This window comes from Synchiropus splendidus, chromosome 13 (genome assembly GCF_027744825.2).
Source record: "Synchiropus splendidus isolate RoL2022-P1 chromosome 13, RoL_Sspl_1.0, whole genome shotgun sequence".
NCBI classification, from domain to species: domain Eukaryota; kingdom Metazoa; phylum Chordata; class Actinopteri; order Syngnathiformes; family Callionymidae; genus Synchiropus; species Synchiropus splendidus.
In genome coordinates, this window is record NC_071346.1 from 15,704,923 (window position 1) to 15,718,989 (window position 14,067).

Genomic DNA, 14,067 nt, shown 5'->3' on the forward strand with positions numbered 1-14,067 from the left:
GCACAAGTTGTTTTGGTCAAAATATGGTTTTATTGAGTTCTTTATTGGCATTTGAATTAAAGTAATTCATATTTAAATGACAGCAAAACAATCGTAACAGTTAAAATGAATTAAAAACCAGCAATGTATTTTCTGTCAATGAAAAAAGAAAAAAAAACATCTAGAGGACATGGTATCCCCACAAACCTGCATCGTGCAGTATTGCAAACTGCCCGCGTCAGTCACTGCAGTTATGCAGAAATTGACAAAGCTTTTTAGCTAAAGTTCTCACACGTAGCTCAAGTAAAGTAATGCCCCATCCCATCGTCATTCATTGTGGTTATGACATCAACATCCACCGATAAGACAAATGAATCCAGACAGATTTGCGGGATAAGTACATTTAACAGAAGGAATTTCTTGTCAAACCCAAGACAACTGATTGATGTTCCATATATACATGTCAGTGGTTATTATCTGAGCGCCAGTTAGTTCGCTTTTTAAGTTTAATAAAGGACATTTAACATTTATACTGTCAATAACATAAATAAGGTCTGGAAACAGGACTAACTGGATCCAAGTGGGAGTAATGGCTGAAAGTGCTGAGACCAGCAGGCCTGGGTGGCATGATGAAATTTCATATCTGTCCCGATTTATTTTCCTGATTCATATCATTGCGAAAATATACAATACTATAATCTACCATAACCATAGTTTTTGATATGAAACTTGTGTACAGCACAGTCCTAAGCGGATAAAAGTAATTCCAACTCAGACATTAAGTCAGGTGTCGCAGAAGTGTGAGAAAAAAAACACTTGAAAAGAAATAAATGAGATGAAGCAGCGATCAGAAATACAAGTGGAGGAACAGACAACACAACACTTGTCAGACAACAGAAGGCAACGTGGTGGTTAAGACTCATTCACACAAAACTGAAAGGCTCACATTGTCACAACAAACACGCAACTGTAACAGTATGAGCAGAGGACCATCAGGAAGCATGTGCTGATTGACTCGCAGTACAATACACACAGAAAAAAAGCTCAAGCACCCGGGATGTAACAGGAGAACACCAGGAGCAATAGAGGTCAACTTCACCTGTGTAGGACAAGAGAAGGTCTGACACAGCAGACTGAGTTTAAACCCAAGTGGCAGGTGCGTTGATTGCTGATGGCTTACAGCTGGTTGTCACTATGTGTCACTCACAAAAGGAACGAAACAGAGGAAATACACAACATTACTGCAGAGCTAATGCTGATCATGACTGAAAAATAATAACAATGAATAGGCTTTGGAGCAATGAAAGTTACTTATTCATTATAATTTCAACTTAAACTGTTCTGAATATAAACTTTGGAAATGGCTGTTCTTTCATTTCTGTTCTTGTTTTTTTTTCTAGAGCAGTGATGCATGTTAAGCATTGAACTATGTTGACTTTTGTGTTGCTTTGACAGTGTGGTTGAAGTTCCTCATCTTGGTGACAAATAACTGGTTTCTGTGTCATGTCACTTGTGAGTTCAATCGCAAATGCATTCTGCACGTATCTTGTAACCGTGAGAGTCTGTGTGCCGGACAGATAACCATACAGCGCTGCTAGGTGTCCAAAGGCTCCAGTGAAGTTTGAAGATCTACAGCATATATCACCATTAAGTGATGTCCCACTTGTTTGACTCACGTTTTATCTCATGGTTGAGTTGCTGCAGAAAGGAGGAGACAAATGGTGCTACCCAACCCTTGCATCAGGGAGCCTCTTTGGTCTGCTTCTCCAGCATGCTAAAATATTAACGTGAACACCTTTTACTTCACAGTTCTCCTTATTGATGGCGGAATATTACAACAAAGTGAATACTAAAGTGGCGGCTATATTACAAAAAAGAGATCGTCTCTACAACAAACTGACTTGTGCTGACCTCTTTGCAGGAGAGGAATCTTTAACCATCTTTCTGGACAAGCAGAAGCTGAATAAGAAGTCGGAAGGCAGCAGCAACAGCTCGGTGGTGTCGCTGGAGCTGCTTCATCAGTTGGCGGCTTCATATTTTACTGATCGCGAAAGCACCCTCAGGCGACTGCACCACCTTCAGATTGCTACTTCTGCTATTAAGGTAAAGAACTCATAAATATGATCTACAGTCCCTGTCAGGTTTTTATACATTATACACTGTGCATAAATCCTTTTGGTAAGTACTGTAAAAGTTTATAGTGTGATCAATTGACTTTTTGCTTGAGTGTACATCCAAATAATCTTTTAATGTGTTTGCTGGTGTCTCGTGTTTCAGTTTAACGCTGTTTGACAGCATTATTTGAATGAAAACATGACTGGAATGCTGGGATGCAAAGAATAAGTTGCAGGAAGTGGATGAACAAAGACATATTTGAAGTGTCAGTCCAATAAATGCAGCAGTGACAAGGTGGTTTGATGAGATGGAAGTGGTGATGTTGTGAAATACACTGCAACTGGAGTTCATATTTAGTGAATGTGCTGACATGAATTAAGTGCAGAGTTTGCAGAAGAGAATAATGCTTCTTTAGATGAGCTTCGCTAGCCGAGCTATGCAAATATGCTTGGACTGTCAATTTGACAAACTGGAAGATCGACAATGTGTCATGAATATATGCATTGCTGACATACTTTTAAGTGAGAAACGCTGCTGTTCAGGTTATTTTGCCTCAATGCAACTGCAGTGCAGATTAAACAACATGAACAGTTACACAGTTTAATAAATTGTAAAAACTTTTTTTTGCTTTTTTCGTGAGTCATTGCAACGCATACTCATTCCGAAGGTATCAAATAGCAACTATATAGCAGAAGTCAGCCTATAGTATTGTATGTAAACGCAAAAGTGATTGAAATAGTCACTGAAAGTTCACTGTAAACAACACCATAATTACTAAGTATTAACCGTAAATAAACAATAACCTTAATTTCTCGACAATAAGCCGCTACTTTTTGTCTTGTGGTCTGAACGCTGAGGTTTATGCAGAGACGCGGCTAATATATGGGTTTGTACAGGCTAAAAGCTGAGCCTCATGAAATCACAGGCGTTTTATTTACCTTGAACCGCTCAAAATGCGCTGTTTAGTTGGGACTTGGTGACGGAAATGTGGACACAAGGGAGAAAATGGCGCATTTTGAGCACTTTAATGTAAATAAAAGATGTGAGGAGTTCATGATTCAACTTCAGAACATTCAGAGTTTGTTTCATGAGTCAGTCTCCATGCTGGACCCCTAGATAACTAGTTTAGAAGTGATCCTCATACATTTTTAAGCCATTTTCAGTGCACTACTGATCTTTCTACGGCACATACTGCACCACTGCGCCCTCAGCTTGTAGACCAGTGCAGCTTATGTATGAACAAGATCTATTTCCTTCTTTTATTTATTGGCTAATATTCCAGTGCACTCACCACAGACAAACCAGGATGTTTGAAGAAGAAAGTCTCTCTCACTCTTGGACACACACCTGTGAAAGAAGGCATACTGGTATATATAAGGAACATTCATAGTTCCCCACTGACCTTTTTTGACTGGATGCAAATGGCCAGCCTTGATGATTCCGCGATGAAAATAACATTTTCACATGGTAAAATATCCACCGAAGCGCAAAAGTAATCAACATAAGTCTGGGTGGAATAAACAGATTTTAAAAAATGAGGGAAACAAATGACCGATAGTGGAGTTCAAGTTTGAAAGCATCATTTATCGGTGCACGAATTAGAAGTGGATGGAAGGGTAGAGAAAAGCTTGCAAATTGGTGATGGGATATAAATCCACGCTAATGTTCCTGCCCTCCGCAACAGAGTTGGTGGAACACCAGCTGTCAGCCACAAGGACACACCAATGACTCCCCAAAACTCTTTCAAAGTGGAGGAAATGATTCTTTCCATCCACCTCATCCATTTCGAGCAGTTAGAAATGGCTGAAACCTTAGTGAAAGGAATATTGAAGTAGGCAGTAGCAGATGGCATCCTAACCAGGTCGGTAATGACACAGTGGCAGTTAGAACTAGAAGAAGCTGCTTTTCTGTGGACATTATCCACACAAATGGTTGTTCAAGATTTGTCTTTATCTGTATTTAAAGCTTCACTAAACATCTATCATCAGTTCCCCACTGTTCACCGCATGAATATAAGCACTCAATAGATTTTGTACATACATTAGCCAGGCTGGTCTACAAGCCGTGGGTGCAGCGGTGCAGTCCACACCATAGAAAGGTAAGTGATTTCTGTGCACCCTAGAGTATGTGACATCAGGTTTGGAAATGGCACTGATGATGAAAGCAAACTCAGCGATGTTCTGAGCGTGGATGATGCTGCCAATATAACTAGACTTGTCACAATACACACAGACAAAAACAGCTGTAATTTAATTTTTTAAAAGTGGCTCATGAAAAACTGAGTGTGAGTCTGGGAATTTCGGTAGTAAACATGTCAAACAAGATTCCAAAACAAGCATATTAAGTGCATAGATAAGGGGTCGGCAAGCTGCGGCACCGGAACCACATGCGGCTCTTCAGCCGCCTGGATGTGGCTGCCTTGAAGCGTTGACTGGTGATCTGTCAGTTGCGACTGAAAGGGTGTTAAGAGCTCTATAAAATGAACAGACTCCAGCTTTTGTCTCTCTCCTCCCCAAGACGTAATTCGTGTGCTGGACACTCACTGAGCCACAGTGCACCCATAAACACACACTGGTGGTTTAGGAAAGATTGAACCAGATCTGTATTTATATATTTTTATTCATGTCACCAGCTCAGAGGCAGCAGGGAGCATGGTGCACAGGCGTTTTATTTACCTTGAAGCACTCAAAATGCGCGGTTTTGTCGGAACTTGGTGAGGGAAAGTCGGACACAAGGGAGAAACACACAAGACACAAGGGAGCGTCAAACTGTCAGTATAACAGTGCAGCACTTACGTTCACGATTGCTTCTCTGGAGTGATCTGTCTGTTGTGTATTTCTCACACATACACATATCTTTGTGGGGACCACTCTTTCCATAGCCTCTCATCTTTAACCTAACCCTCCAAAACAAATGGCTAACCTTAACCAGTACTCTGAACCAAATTAAAACAAAGTTTTAATGACCCAGTTATTTTGAAGTCTTCATCCTCAAATTGAGGTTTGGTGGGGACCGGCAAAAGGTCCCCTTGAGGTCATTATTTTGTCAAAAAATGGTCCCCACAAGGCAGTAAAAACAAGCCCCTCTCACGCACACAGACACAGACATCAGATTATTCAGAACTGAGCGGTTTCAGCCTTAATTTAACCATTATTGTATCGATCAGAGACAGATTCCATTGATGAAGAGAACATACGCCTCGAAGGGGCTACTGATGTTTAAGAGCATGATGCCGCCAGCTACAGCAACTCCAGAGGGACAACTTTGCTCACTGGTACATTCATAGTAATGTTACTATTTTTCTGCTTCCTTTATTTTGTTGCTTTGGAGTTTGAGGGGATTATTACACACTATTACATTTTTCAAATTTTAAATGAGATCAGTTTTAGTTTCGTTTGCTTTGGAGTTTGAGGGGATTATTACACACTATTACATTTTTCAAATTTTCAAATGAGATCAGTTTTAGTTTCGTTTTAGACAAATGCTTGAAGGCCTCGAAATTTCCAGTGTAATTCAGTGTTTAATACATTTTAAAGTTGGTTTCTGCTTCTGCTCATACTTCTGCTTGGATTGAGGTCGAACCAAAACAAGACATTTAATGCCATTGGATTTTCCTTTCTTTTTTATATTGTATGTATCCATGTCCATTGTTGGACCTCAGATTGAAGAGGAGCAATGCAGGTTCCGTCCTGGCCGTGGAACTACAGTCCAACTGTTTACTCTCTCAACAGTTCTCAAGGGTGTCTGGGAGTATGACCTGACAGTCTACATGTGCTTTGTGGACTTGGAGAAGCATATGACCGAGTGCCCTGGCACAAGTTGTGGGAGATGCTTCGGGAGTATGGGGTGCGAGGCTACCTATTGAGGGCTGTTCAATCTCGGTATTTCAGGGCCGGGAGCTGTGTCCAGGTCCTTGGGTGCAAGTCTGGGGATTGGTCTCCTCCAGGATTGTGCTTTGTCTCCAATCCTGTTTTTAGTTTACATGGACAGAATTTTGAGGCGCACCAATGGTGGGGAGGGTTTGCGTTGACTGAAGATCTAGTCACTGCTATTTGCAGTGATTATTTGGTTCCCATGGCTTCATCATGGTGCAACCTTCAACTCTCGCTGAATCGGTTTGCATCTGAATGTGAAGCGGCTGGTATGAGGACCAGCACGAGACCATGGTTCTCAACCCGAAAAGGGTGGATTGCTCTCGTCGGGCAAGGAAGTCCTCACCTGGGTCCTAATTATCTTGAGGTCTTGTTCTCAAGTGGGGGCGTAAGGGAGTTGGAGATTGGTTGGCGAATCGGCACAGCGGGGGTGGTATTGCTGTCGCTCTACCGCACTGTGTGTAAGAGAGAGCTGAGCCAAAAGGCAAAGCTCTCTATCTACCGATCAGTCTTCATCCCGACCCTTACCTATGGCCATGAGCTGTGGGTCATGATCGAAAGAATGACATCCCACATACAAGCGGCTGAAATGAGTTTTCCCCAGTTCTGTCCCTCAGGAGAGACTCGGAGTTGAGCCAGTACTTCTTCCACAACGAAAGGAGCCAGATGCAGTGGTTTGTGAGGATGCCCTCTGGACGCCTCCGTTTGGAGGTGTTTCAGACTCGGCCAGCTGGGAGGAGTTCGAGGGGTCGACCCAGGATGAGGTGGGGGGATTATATCTCTACACTGCCCTGGTGCATCTCGGGATCCCCCAGTTGGAGCTGGTGGATGTTGGATGATAAGGATGGATGTATGTATGTATGTATATAATATAATGTAAACAAAATATATTCCAACTTTCTGGCTTGCGCTACAGTGTTGTATCCTTCCAGTGTTCCTGATGGTTATGCAGAACACCACCAAAATTCAACCATGAGTTCCCTGTTCCACATTTTCTATAGATTTCATTTGAATGTGCTCATATCTCAGAGTTAATATGATCACAGAGTGCTGGAAAAATATAAGGAAAAAACAAATACGATACGCAAATGAGCTGTTCACTGTGGTTACAGTCCATCTGAAATGAAAAACACTGAACCCCTGGTTGTGAAATCCTTGTGAACTTTCGAATGGTAAATTACCATGCTCCGTATTTGGTTTTACCTGAATGAGAGCTGTCCATCTCTGTGGTGTTGTCCCTTCATGATCCATTAGCAATGAAGTCTGAGGTCATTACAACACATCTGAGTTCCACAAAGTCCCCATGACTATACAAGAACCTTCACCTCAGTCAATAGAAGCTGAACAGTGACTGAAAAGTGAAGGCCAGAGGGGTGACAGTCAAAATATAAACATGTCTGTGCACATCAGTTTCAGAACCACTGAAGGAAAATAATGTTGAACGTTGTTCTGATACTGTGCTGACATAGAAACACATTTTTTTTATTTTGTATTCATTTGATTTTTTTTCCAGGTCAAAGTTTTCTGAGAAGTGTTCAGGAAAATAATTTTAAAGACTTAAAAATGTTAGTAAAAATGAAATCCCTGCTCCTAAAAGTATTTTGTTATTCAAAAACATTTTTCACATAGTTCAATAAAATTGGAATCTTAAGTGTCTATGAATCAAATGTTTTTATTAAGGACTCACCATGAGCAAGTTTGACTCAAAATCAACCCAGTCCTCACTGCACTAATACGAATTGGTGGTTTAAGTGAGTGACTCATTGGTTTTTGCTGGTACAGTGGAACTACAACTTGAGAGCTTTCTAACATGCTCTTCATTGTCTCTGCGAGCAAAGTAGTCGTGTTAATAACTCCATGTGTAAAGTGTGAAAGGTCTTGATCAGGCCTGTCGTACTTCTACACTAGCGTTCAACAGAAGTGTCTGATCCATGTATGTTGTGTGTAAAATTCACATGTAAAGTACAGTGAAAATAAATGCTGCCCATAACTTCTCTAAAATGTGAAATTATGTTTTATAGAATCTTATTCATTCAATGTGGATGGAGACGTCCAAGCCCACATTGGTGCAGTATTAAACTGGAAAACTGACAAGTTGATAACCTCACTTTCCTACATTTTCATCAGCAGGATTTTTTACATGAACATGCCCTTCAGTTAATATTTCTGATCAGATAAACTTCCGATCAACCGGAGAACTTCCTGGGTTTAGTTAAAAGGAACATCAAGACAATCTAACAAGGAAGAAACTGCTGTTCCTCTTGGGGAGATATAAACAATTCAGTATCCCAGCAATGTGTTTGCGCTGATCTTCCCCACTGGTTTTGCACAAGTGAGCAGTATCGATTATTTCTGCCAAAAATTCTAAAACTCGAATACAGCTTTGTGATGCCAAAACAAGATATCATTTTTAAACCAACACGGATGCTAGACAAGATGTTATGAAGATAGATAGATAGATAGATAGACAGACAGACAGATAGATAGATAGATAGACAGTAGTTGTCTAAATTCACTTATTCTGTCGGACTCACATATAGCCGCCTACTCACGCATTTGCAAAAAGAGTCTCCTTTACATAAGGCTGCTAAACGCGGATCTTTGGTATGCTCACCACCTGCTGTGGTGTGTTCCGCCAGATCAAGTCATCACCCAGGAGGGAGCGACACTGAGTGGGATGTACTTGACCTGTGGCCATGTACGCCTCTGGGTACTGAGTGGCTGTAGAACACAGTGGGAGGTGTGTGAGAAATGCATTATCTCCGTCTGATGCAAAATGCAGTGCACCCTCAGAAACGTCTCATTTCGACCACACTCTTTGGTAAATGTCACTGCTAACAATTCCTTTTTACCGGGTGCGATGATGAAAAGAGCAGTGTTTGTCATGTGGGTTATACATTTTGTATCTGCTGGAATTCAGAGTTACAGTAGCTATTTGGACAGTTGTTTTCTGACCAAAGCCAGCAAAGCATTTCTGATTTTTACCTTGAAATTGGTAACTTAAATTCAACGGCAGCAATACTAAATAGATTATTCCTCAGAGGAATTGGGGGTTTGTGTGGAATTTAGACATTTTTTGGCAGTCCAAAACTTCAGCACCTGAAGATAAAGTATTGTTAAATCTGTTTGGAACTTGAGTCATAACTACAGAAAGAAATAAACAAATAAACTAAGGAGCAACAGCATTACATTTGTATTATAATCACGTCAAATTGCAAAATGTGAACATGACTGAATATCCTGAATAAAAAAAAAGCTGAAAATGTGTAATTATGCGTCTACAAGGTCAGTTATTGGAACACGATAGGTATATTTATGTATTTATTTTCACTGTTTCAACAGTGTTTTGCTGTGAATTTGGTGCTTGAATATTCTTAATTCTAAAGGCCATTTATTTCTCATCCTGTTGTGAGTTTGTGTGTTCATGCTTTTGAATGTACTGTAACAAGGTTGTTGATATTTATTAGCCTTTCAAAATGTGGTCATGAGTTCAGGTTTAAACCCTGTATTCATCTGTTTATCTGTGGTCAAGAAGAAAGAAAGAAAACGCCACCCACAACTCAGTGGTTGTGGAGTGGTCAACCTTTGACTGGATGGGCTATGGGCACCAAAGTTGTGAAGTTATGGGTAGCATTGCCGTGTTTCAACAAGCACAGGTGTTAAAATGATACCTGATGTTGTTACTACTTTACACATCCAGATGGCAGAAATCTGTATCTTCCATCTGAGCAACATTTTTAGACATGTTTCTGTCTAAATTCGGAGGAACTAGAGATTGAAAACAGCACACACTGGAGCTGATGCTTTGCTCTGTAGCGGGAAATTAAATGAATGACACTTCATGAAACAGTGTCCCTGTTTTATGATGGCACTCTCTGCACTAAAGTCTTTGGATTTGACTCAATCCTGTAATCTAATCTAAATTATGACGCCCTTGTGATCATCATCATCATCATTATCCTTGTATTGGATATTAGGAAGAATGTCTCCAGTGGATACGATAAACATCTGTAAAAGTTATATAACTCTGCCACTGGGTGAAGTCACAATATGCCAGTTAGATAAGTGAATTTATCTCCACCCTGAACTTTGGATCACACCTTCCTCTCTAGCCATTTTCAAGATACAGCCTTCTGAAATAGTGATGAATATTTCATTGCAAAAACTCTGGCGCCCAAAGGGTTAAGCTTGATCTCAGCTCCTGTCAGTATTTGCGTTGGTGTCAGGAGGCAATGGTGGCATTGGTGGCTGAGCAGACATGGATAAATGCAATGCAAGTGAGAGCTACATACAACTGACATATTTTAAAACTGCTCATGTTGACGTTTTAATTTGGCATGACCATGATGACTAAAAAAGATGTTCATCTCAATTTGTTTTTTTTTAAACTAGTGGAAATGTAACTGGATTCAGAATCATTTTCTCTATTTTGAAATTGAAAAAAGTCTACGTTAAGTATCAGAGTGCAGAATGGGCTTCACTCTAGCTACTGCTAGATTTTATATATTTGAAAGTGTGAAAACATGATAAAGCCTTAAGCTGTGCGGGACTTAGTCAGCTTGATGTTGCACACTTTCATAAAAGCCATGCATTTCAGGCCTCTATTATCTGAAGATATGACAAAGCCAGCTCTCAATAAAATCATCCAAAGCCGGACTGTACTGTATTTCTTGTCCGTATAGACTATATGCAGCTGATATATCCTAATCAAGAGTAAACATTAAAAAATACATTAAAAAAACAACGTCCATGTTGAACACTAATAGTGTTTGGGGAGATTTAAACCAAGCCAGATGGGACTGCAACTCTCCGGGGGTTCATCACTGAAGTTTGTCACAGGCGCAGTTGTTTATTCACCAGACAACACCAATAATGTTCTGACAAATCAGTGGATTCTACAAACAAACCATGAGGGACAAACCTAAAATTGGTTCTCCAGTGTAAGGAATATTAATGAAGTCACTGTGCAGTGAAAAGAAAAACAAACAAAAAAGAATTCTTAAGGACTGGGTTATGCAGGGAATAGTTATGCGCGTGTGAAGAATAATGGAGTCAAAAAAGACCCAGAGCTGTTTTACTACTGCATCGGTTGGGTTACTTTGAGTTGCTTTCTTTGCTTTGCTTTTTCTGAACCCAGCTGAGTGAAAATGGACAGTGAGTTTTCTGGACACATAATTGATTTGTATAGTAAACACGGGTGTAAAATCAACCTCTTGTGAAACTGCGTCAATATTTTCCATGGTCAGTAGGTGGCGCTCTTGGGTTGAAGATGATGTGCATTTGAAAATGAGGACACTGTTTCATGAAACCTCCTCACGTCACTAGCTACTGTCTCACAGAAACTCAGAACCTCATTGAAATTGAAGTGAAATGAACCAGATGTGTTTTCCAGTTTGAAAGGTTTTTGCCTTCCACTTTTAGAAGGACCAAAGGAAATGGGGCAAATAAGCACTCGTAGATCAAACCTTTTTTTTGGTTCCAAATCTGTTATAGTCAATTCCAGGCCAAAGTGTGGAACACAAAGACATAGCCAACTGCTGGGTTTCATCTCTGGTGGTCTCTCCTGCAAGTGCCTTTGCCCAGGTGGGGTCACTGAATTGGCAGTTGTGAAGTGAATTGCACTTATGAGCCTTGAAACACTCTTAGGTTTCTTATGCAGTATTCTTTGGGATACTTTCGTCCAGCTGCATGGTGAAGTGTTGACCAATGAGTTCCTCACCACTTGGCTGTAAATGACTAAGATAACACTTCAGAATGCATCCCGCTGCTTTTGTTGGTCGTAATGTCATCAATGAATTTGATGGTATTATTTCCATGGGAAGCTGTACATGTCCATGTATGACATGTTCTGGATCAATAGCAGTCTCTTTCCATCTCCATGCGCCTCTCTACACACACACACTACCTATAGGAGAGTGTTCCCAATTGTTGTGAAGGGGTTTCTCTTCACCAAGGGATTCATTCTTTGGTCAGCCCGCACGAGTGATGGGCTTATGAGGCTTCATGAAACAGTGTCCCTGGCAACAGAGCCCACAAGATGCTCTAAAATATTTACCTGCAAACAACCATTTCAATTAAACCTCAGGTCTTTTAGTGCGACACCCACTCAGCTCTGATAATGAGGACACTGTTTCATGAAGCCTCAGCAGCCCATCACCATCCATTTTCTGTGCTCTGTGGGTGTTTTGGTGCTTACGAGTGATCAGAATGTTTGGAAAGGTTGCTTTCAAATGGGTAGCTACTAGTGAAGGGTTGCTAAGGTTTCATGAAACAGTGTCCTGATTTCCAGTGGCCACCAGATGGCACTGTCTGCTGTAACATGTTTGAATTTCAACTACCAATTCAATAAAACCTCACATCTTTTATAAACCGACAGCGCCACCTAATGGCCTCTGAAAATTCAGACACCGTTTCATGATACCTCATCTACTCCATTTTGGATCATATGTTGAGAGTCGACATCTCAGATTGCAAATGGCAATCTTGTAATGACCCCTTGAGCTTTTATCTGCTCCTTGTACACAGTATAAAGAGGGAATAACACACACCTAGCTATAGATCAGCTGAGCAGCTAATAGCTACTCACATCCAATCCTGCCCCTGAGAAACCATGGATGTCTGCTGTTGTCTTGTTGGTTTCCATCCATGCCGTTTACGGCCATGAAGATACGAATTATGTCTATGACCCAATATTTATGAACCTGACAGTTTCTAAGAAGGTTTTGACAACAGCCTTGAATGCTATTTACACATTATTGAAGTGGTATATCATATATACGGCAGCAGAATGTGAGGAGGAGGATTGTTTTGTGGTACCATAGCCTTTGTTGGATGCACAAATACAAACAGCAAGCCACCATATTGTAGAACTGGTGCAAAATGATAGTCAGTGGTATTCGGCATATGAACAGTGTTGCCCACCGGTGCTGTGTTTCTTTCATAAAGCCGCACTGTGGGAAGAGTCAGGAGGTGATAACAGCTGGACAGCTGGTTCAGCCTCAAGCAGGTGGACTGGTTCACATTTTTGAAATGAAGCCAAGTTCTGTTGGCCAAAAAAATGTCTTGAGTCCATGAAATTTTTATTGTATCTCTTTTCCTGTATGTCATCATAAACCTAGCTGTGCAAAGTTCTGAAACAGCACTGGAGTAAAAGTTAACTTTGGTTTAAAGTTGTTGGCTCTCTGATAACCTGATCCTGATTTATTTCCCTGTTTGTTTTGATTTATATGTGACAATATCGGACACATTGGCTTAAAAAACTTATTTTTTAATGTTGTTTTGGTTTTCACAATGTGAAACAAAACATTAATATCAAATATTAACGTTCCTTTTGTTGTGTAGATTTTAGCAAGTAAGGAGATATCCGCGAAAATCGGCCCATGAAAAAAAAAAATTTAAAATGAAAATAAAAAAGAAAAACGTCAGTATCAGAAGTGCAGGTATTTCATCACATCAGATGATTTTATGGAGACTTTAATCCCGGTAAGAAGGAAATGTGAATTACTTAATTTAAAACTATAAGGTTGAAGAATCAAAAAGTGAAACAGAAAGCTCTCAGTTTATTGATCATGATATAAAATGCTTTTAAAAACGGTTGGTCTGTTTTCAAAAGGAAAAGCTCTAGTTCAACTCCAAATTATTTCCATTGCCGTCCTATATTTTAATATTGATGACAGTTCTTTTGTAATGTGCTTCTAATGTTCTTTCCTTCTTCTCTTACCGTACATCGCAGACAGATCGGGATGTATAATGCCCTGTTTTGCATTTTCTGCCCTTGGACATCTAGCATCAGTTTGAAAAATGACTTCTTCACAATGGACTTTATGAACTGCCTTTCCCTGCGATGAGATCAAGGGCTGGTGCAGTTTCAGTGTGACGCAACTTTCTCGCTCCGAAATTCACTCGCAAAGTTTTGTAACACAACTTACCTGGCGGATTCATGTGCATGTATACTGTATATGGTAAGTAATGATTTTGTCTCCTCGTTTCCTAGGTAACTGAAACCAGGACTGGCCCCCTCGGCTGCAGTAACTACGACAGCTTGGATTCAGTCAGCTCAGTGTTGGTGCACAGCCCTGAAAATAAGATCCACCTAAAGGGT

At 40.4% G+C, this 14,067-nt stretch overlaps 1 protein-coding gene across 2 annotated transcripts in view; it reads left to right on the forward strand.

Moving 5' to 3' along the window:
- Positions 1-14,067, forward strand: part of brinp2 (bone morphogenetic protein/retinoic acid inducible neural-specific 2) — a 172,170-nt gene that overhangs the window by 123,885 nt on the left and 34,218 nt on the right. For both annotated transcript variants that reach the window (XM_053883064.1, XM_053883063.1), the window contains exons 5-6: positions 1,901-2,082; positions 13,960-14,065. In XM_053883064.1, the coding sequence (XP_053739039.1) occupies positions 1,901-2,082; positions 13,960-14,065 (288 nt within the window). The remainder of the gene's footprint in view (positions 1-1,900; positions 2,083-13,959; positions 14,066-14,067) is intronic.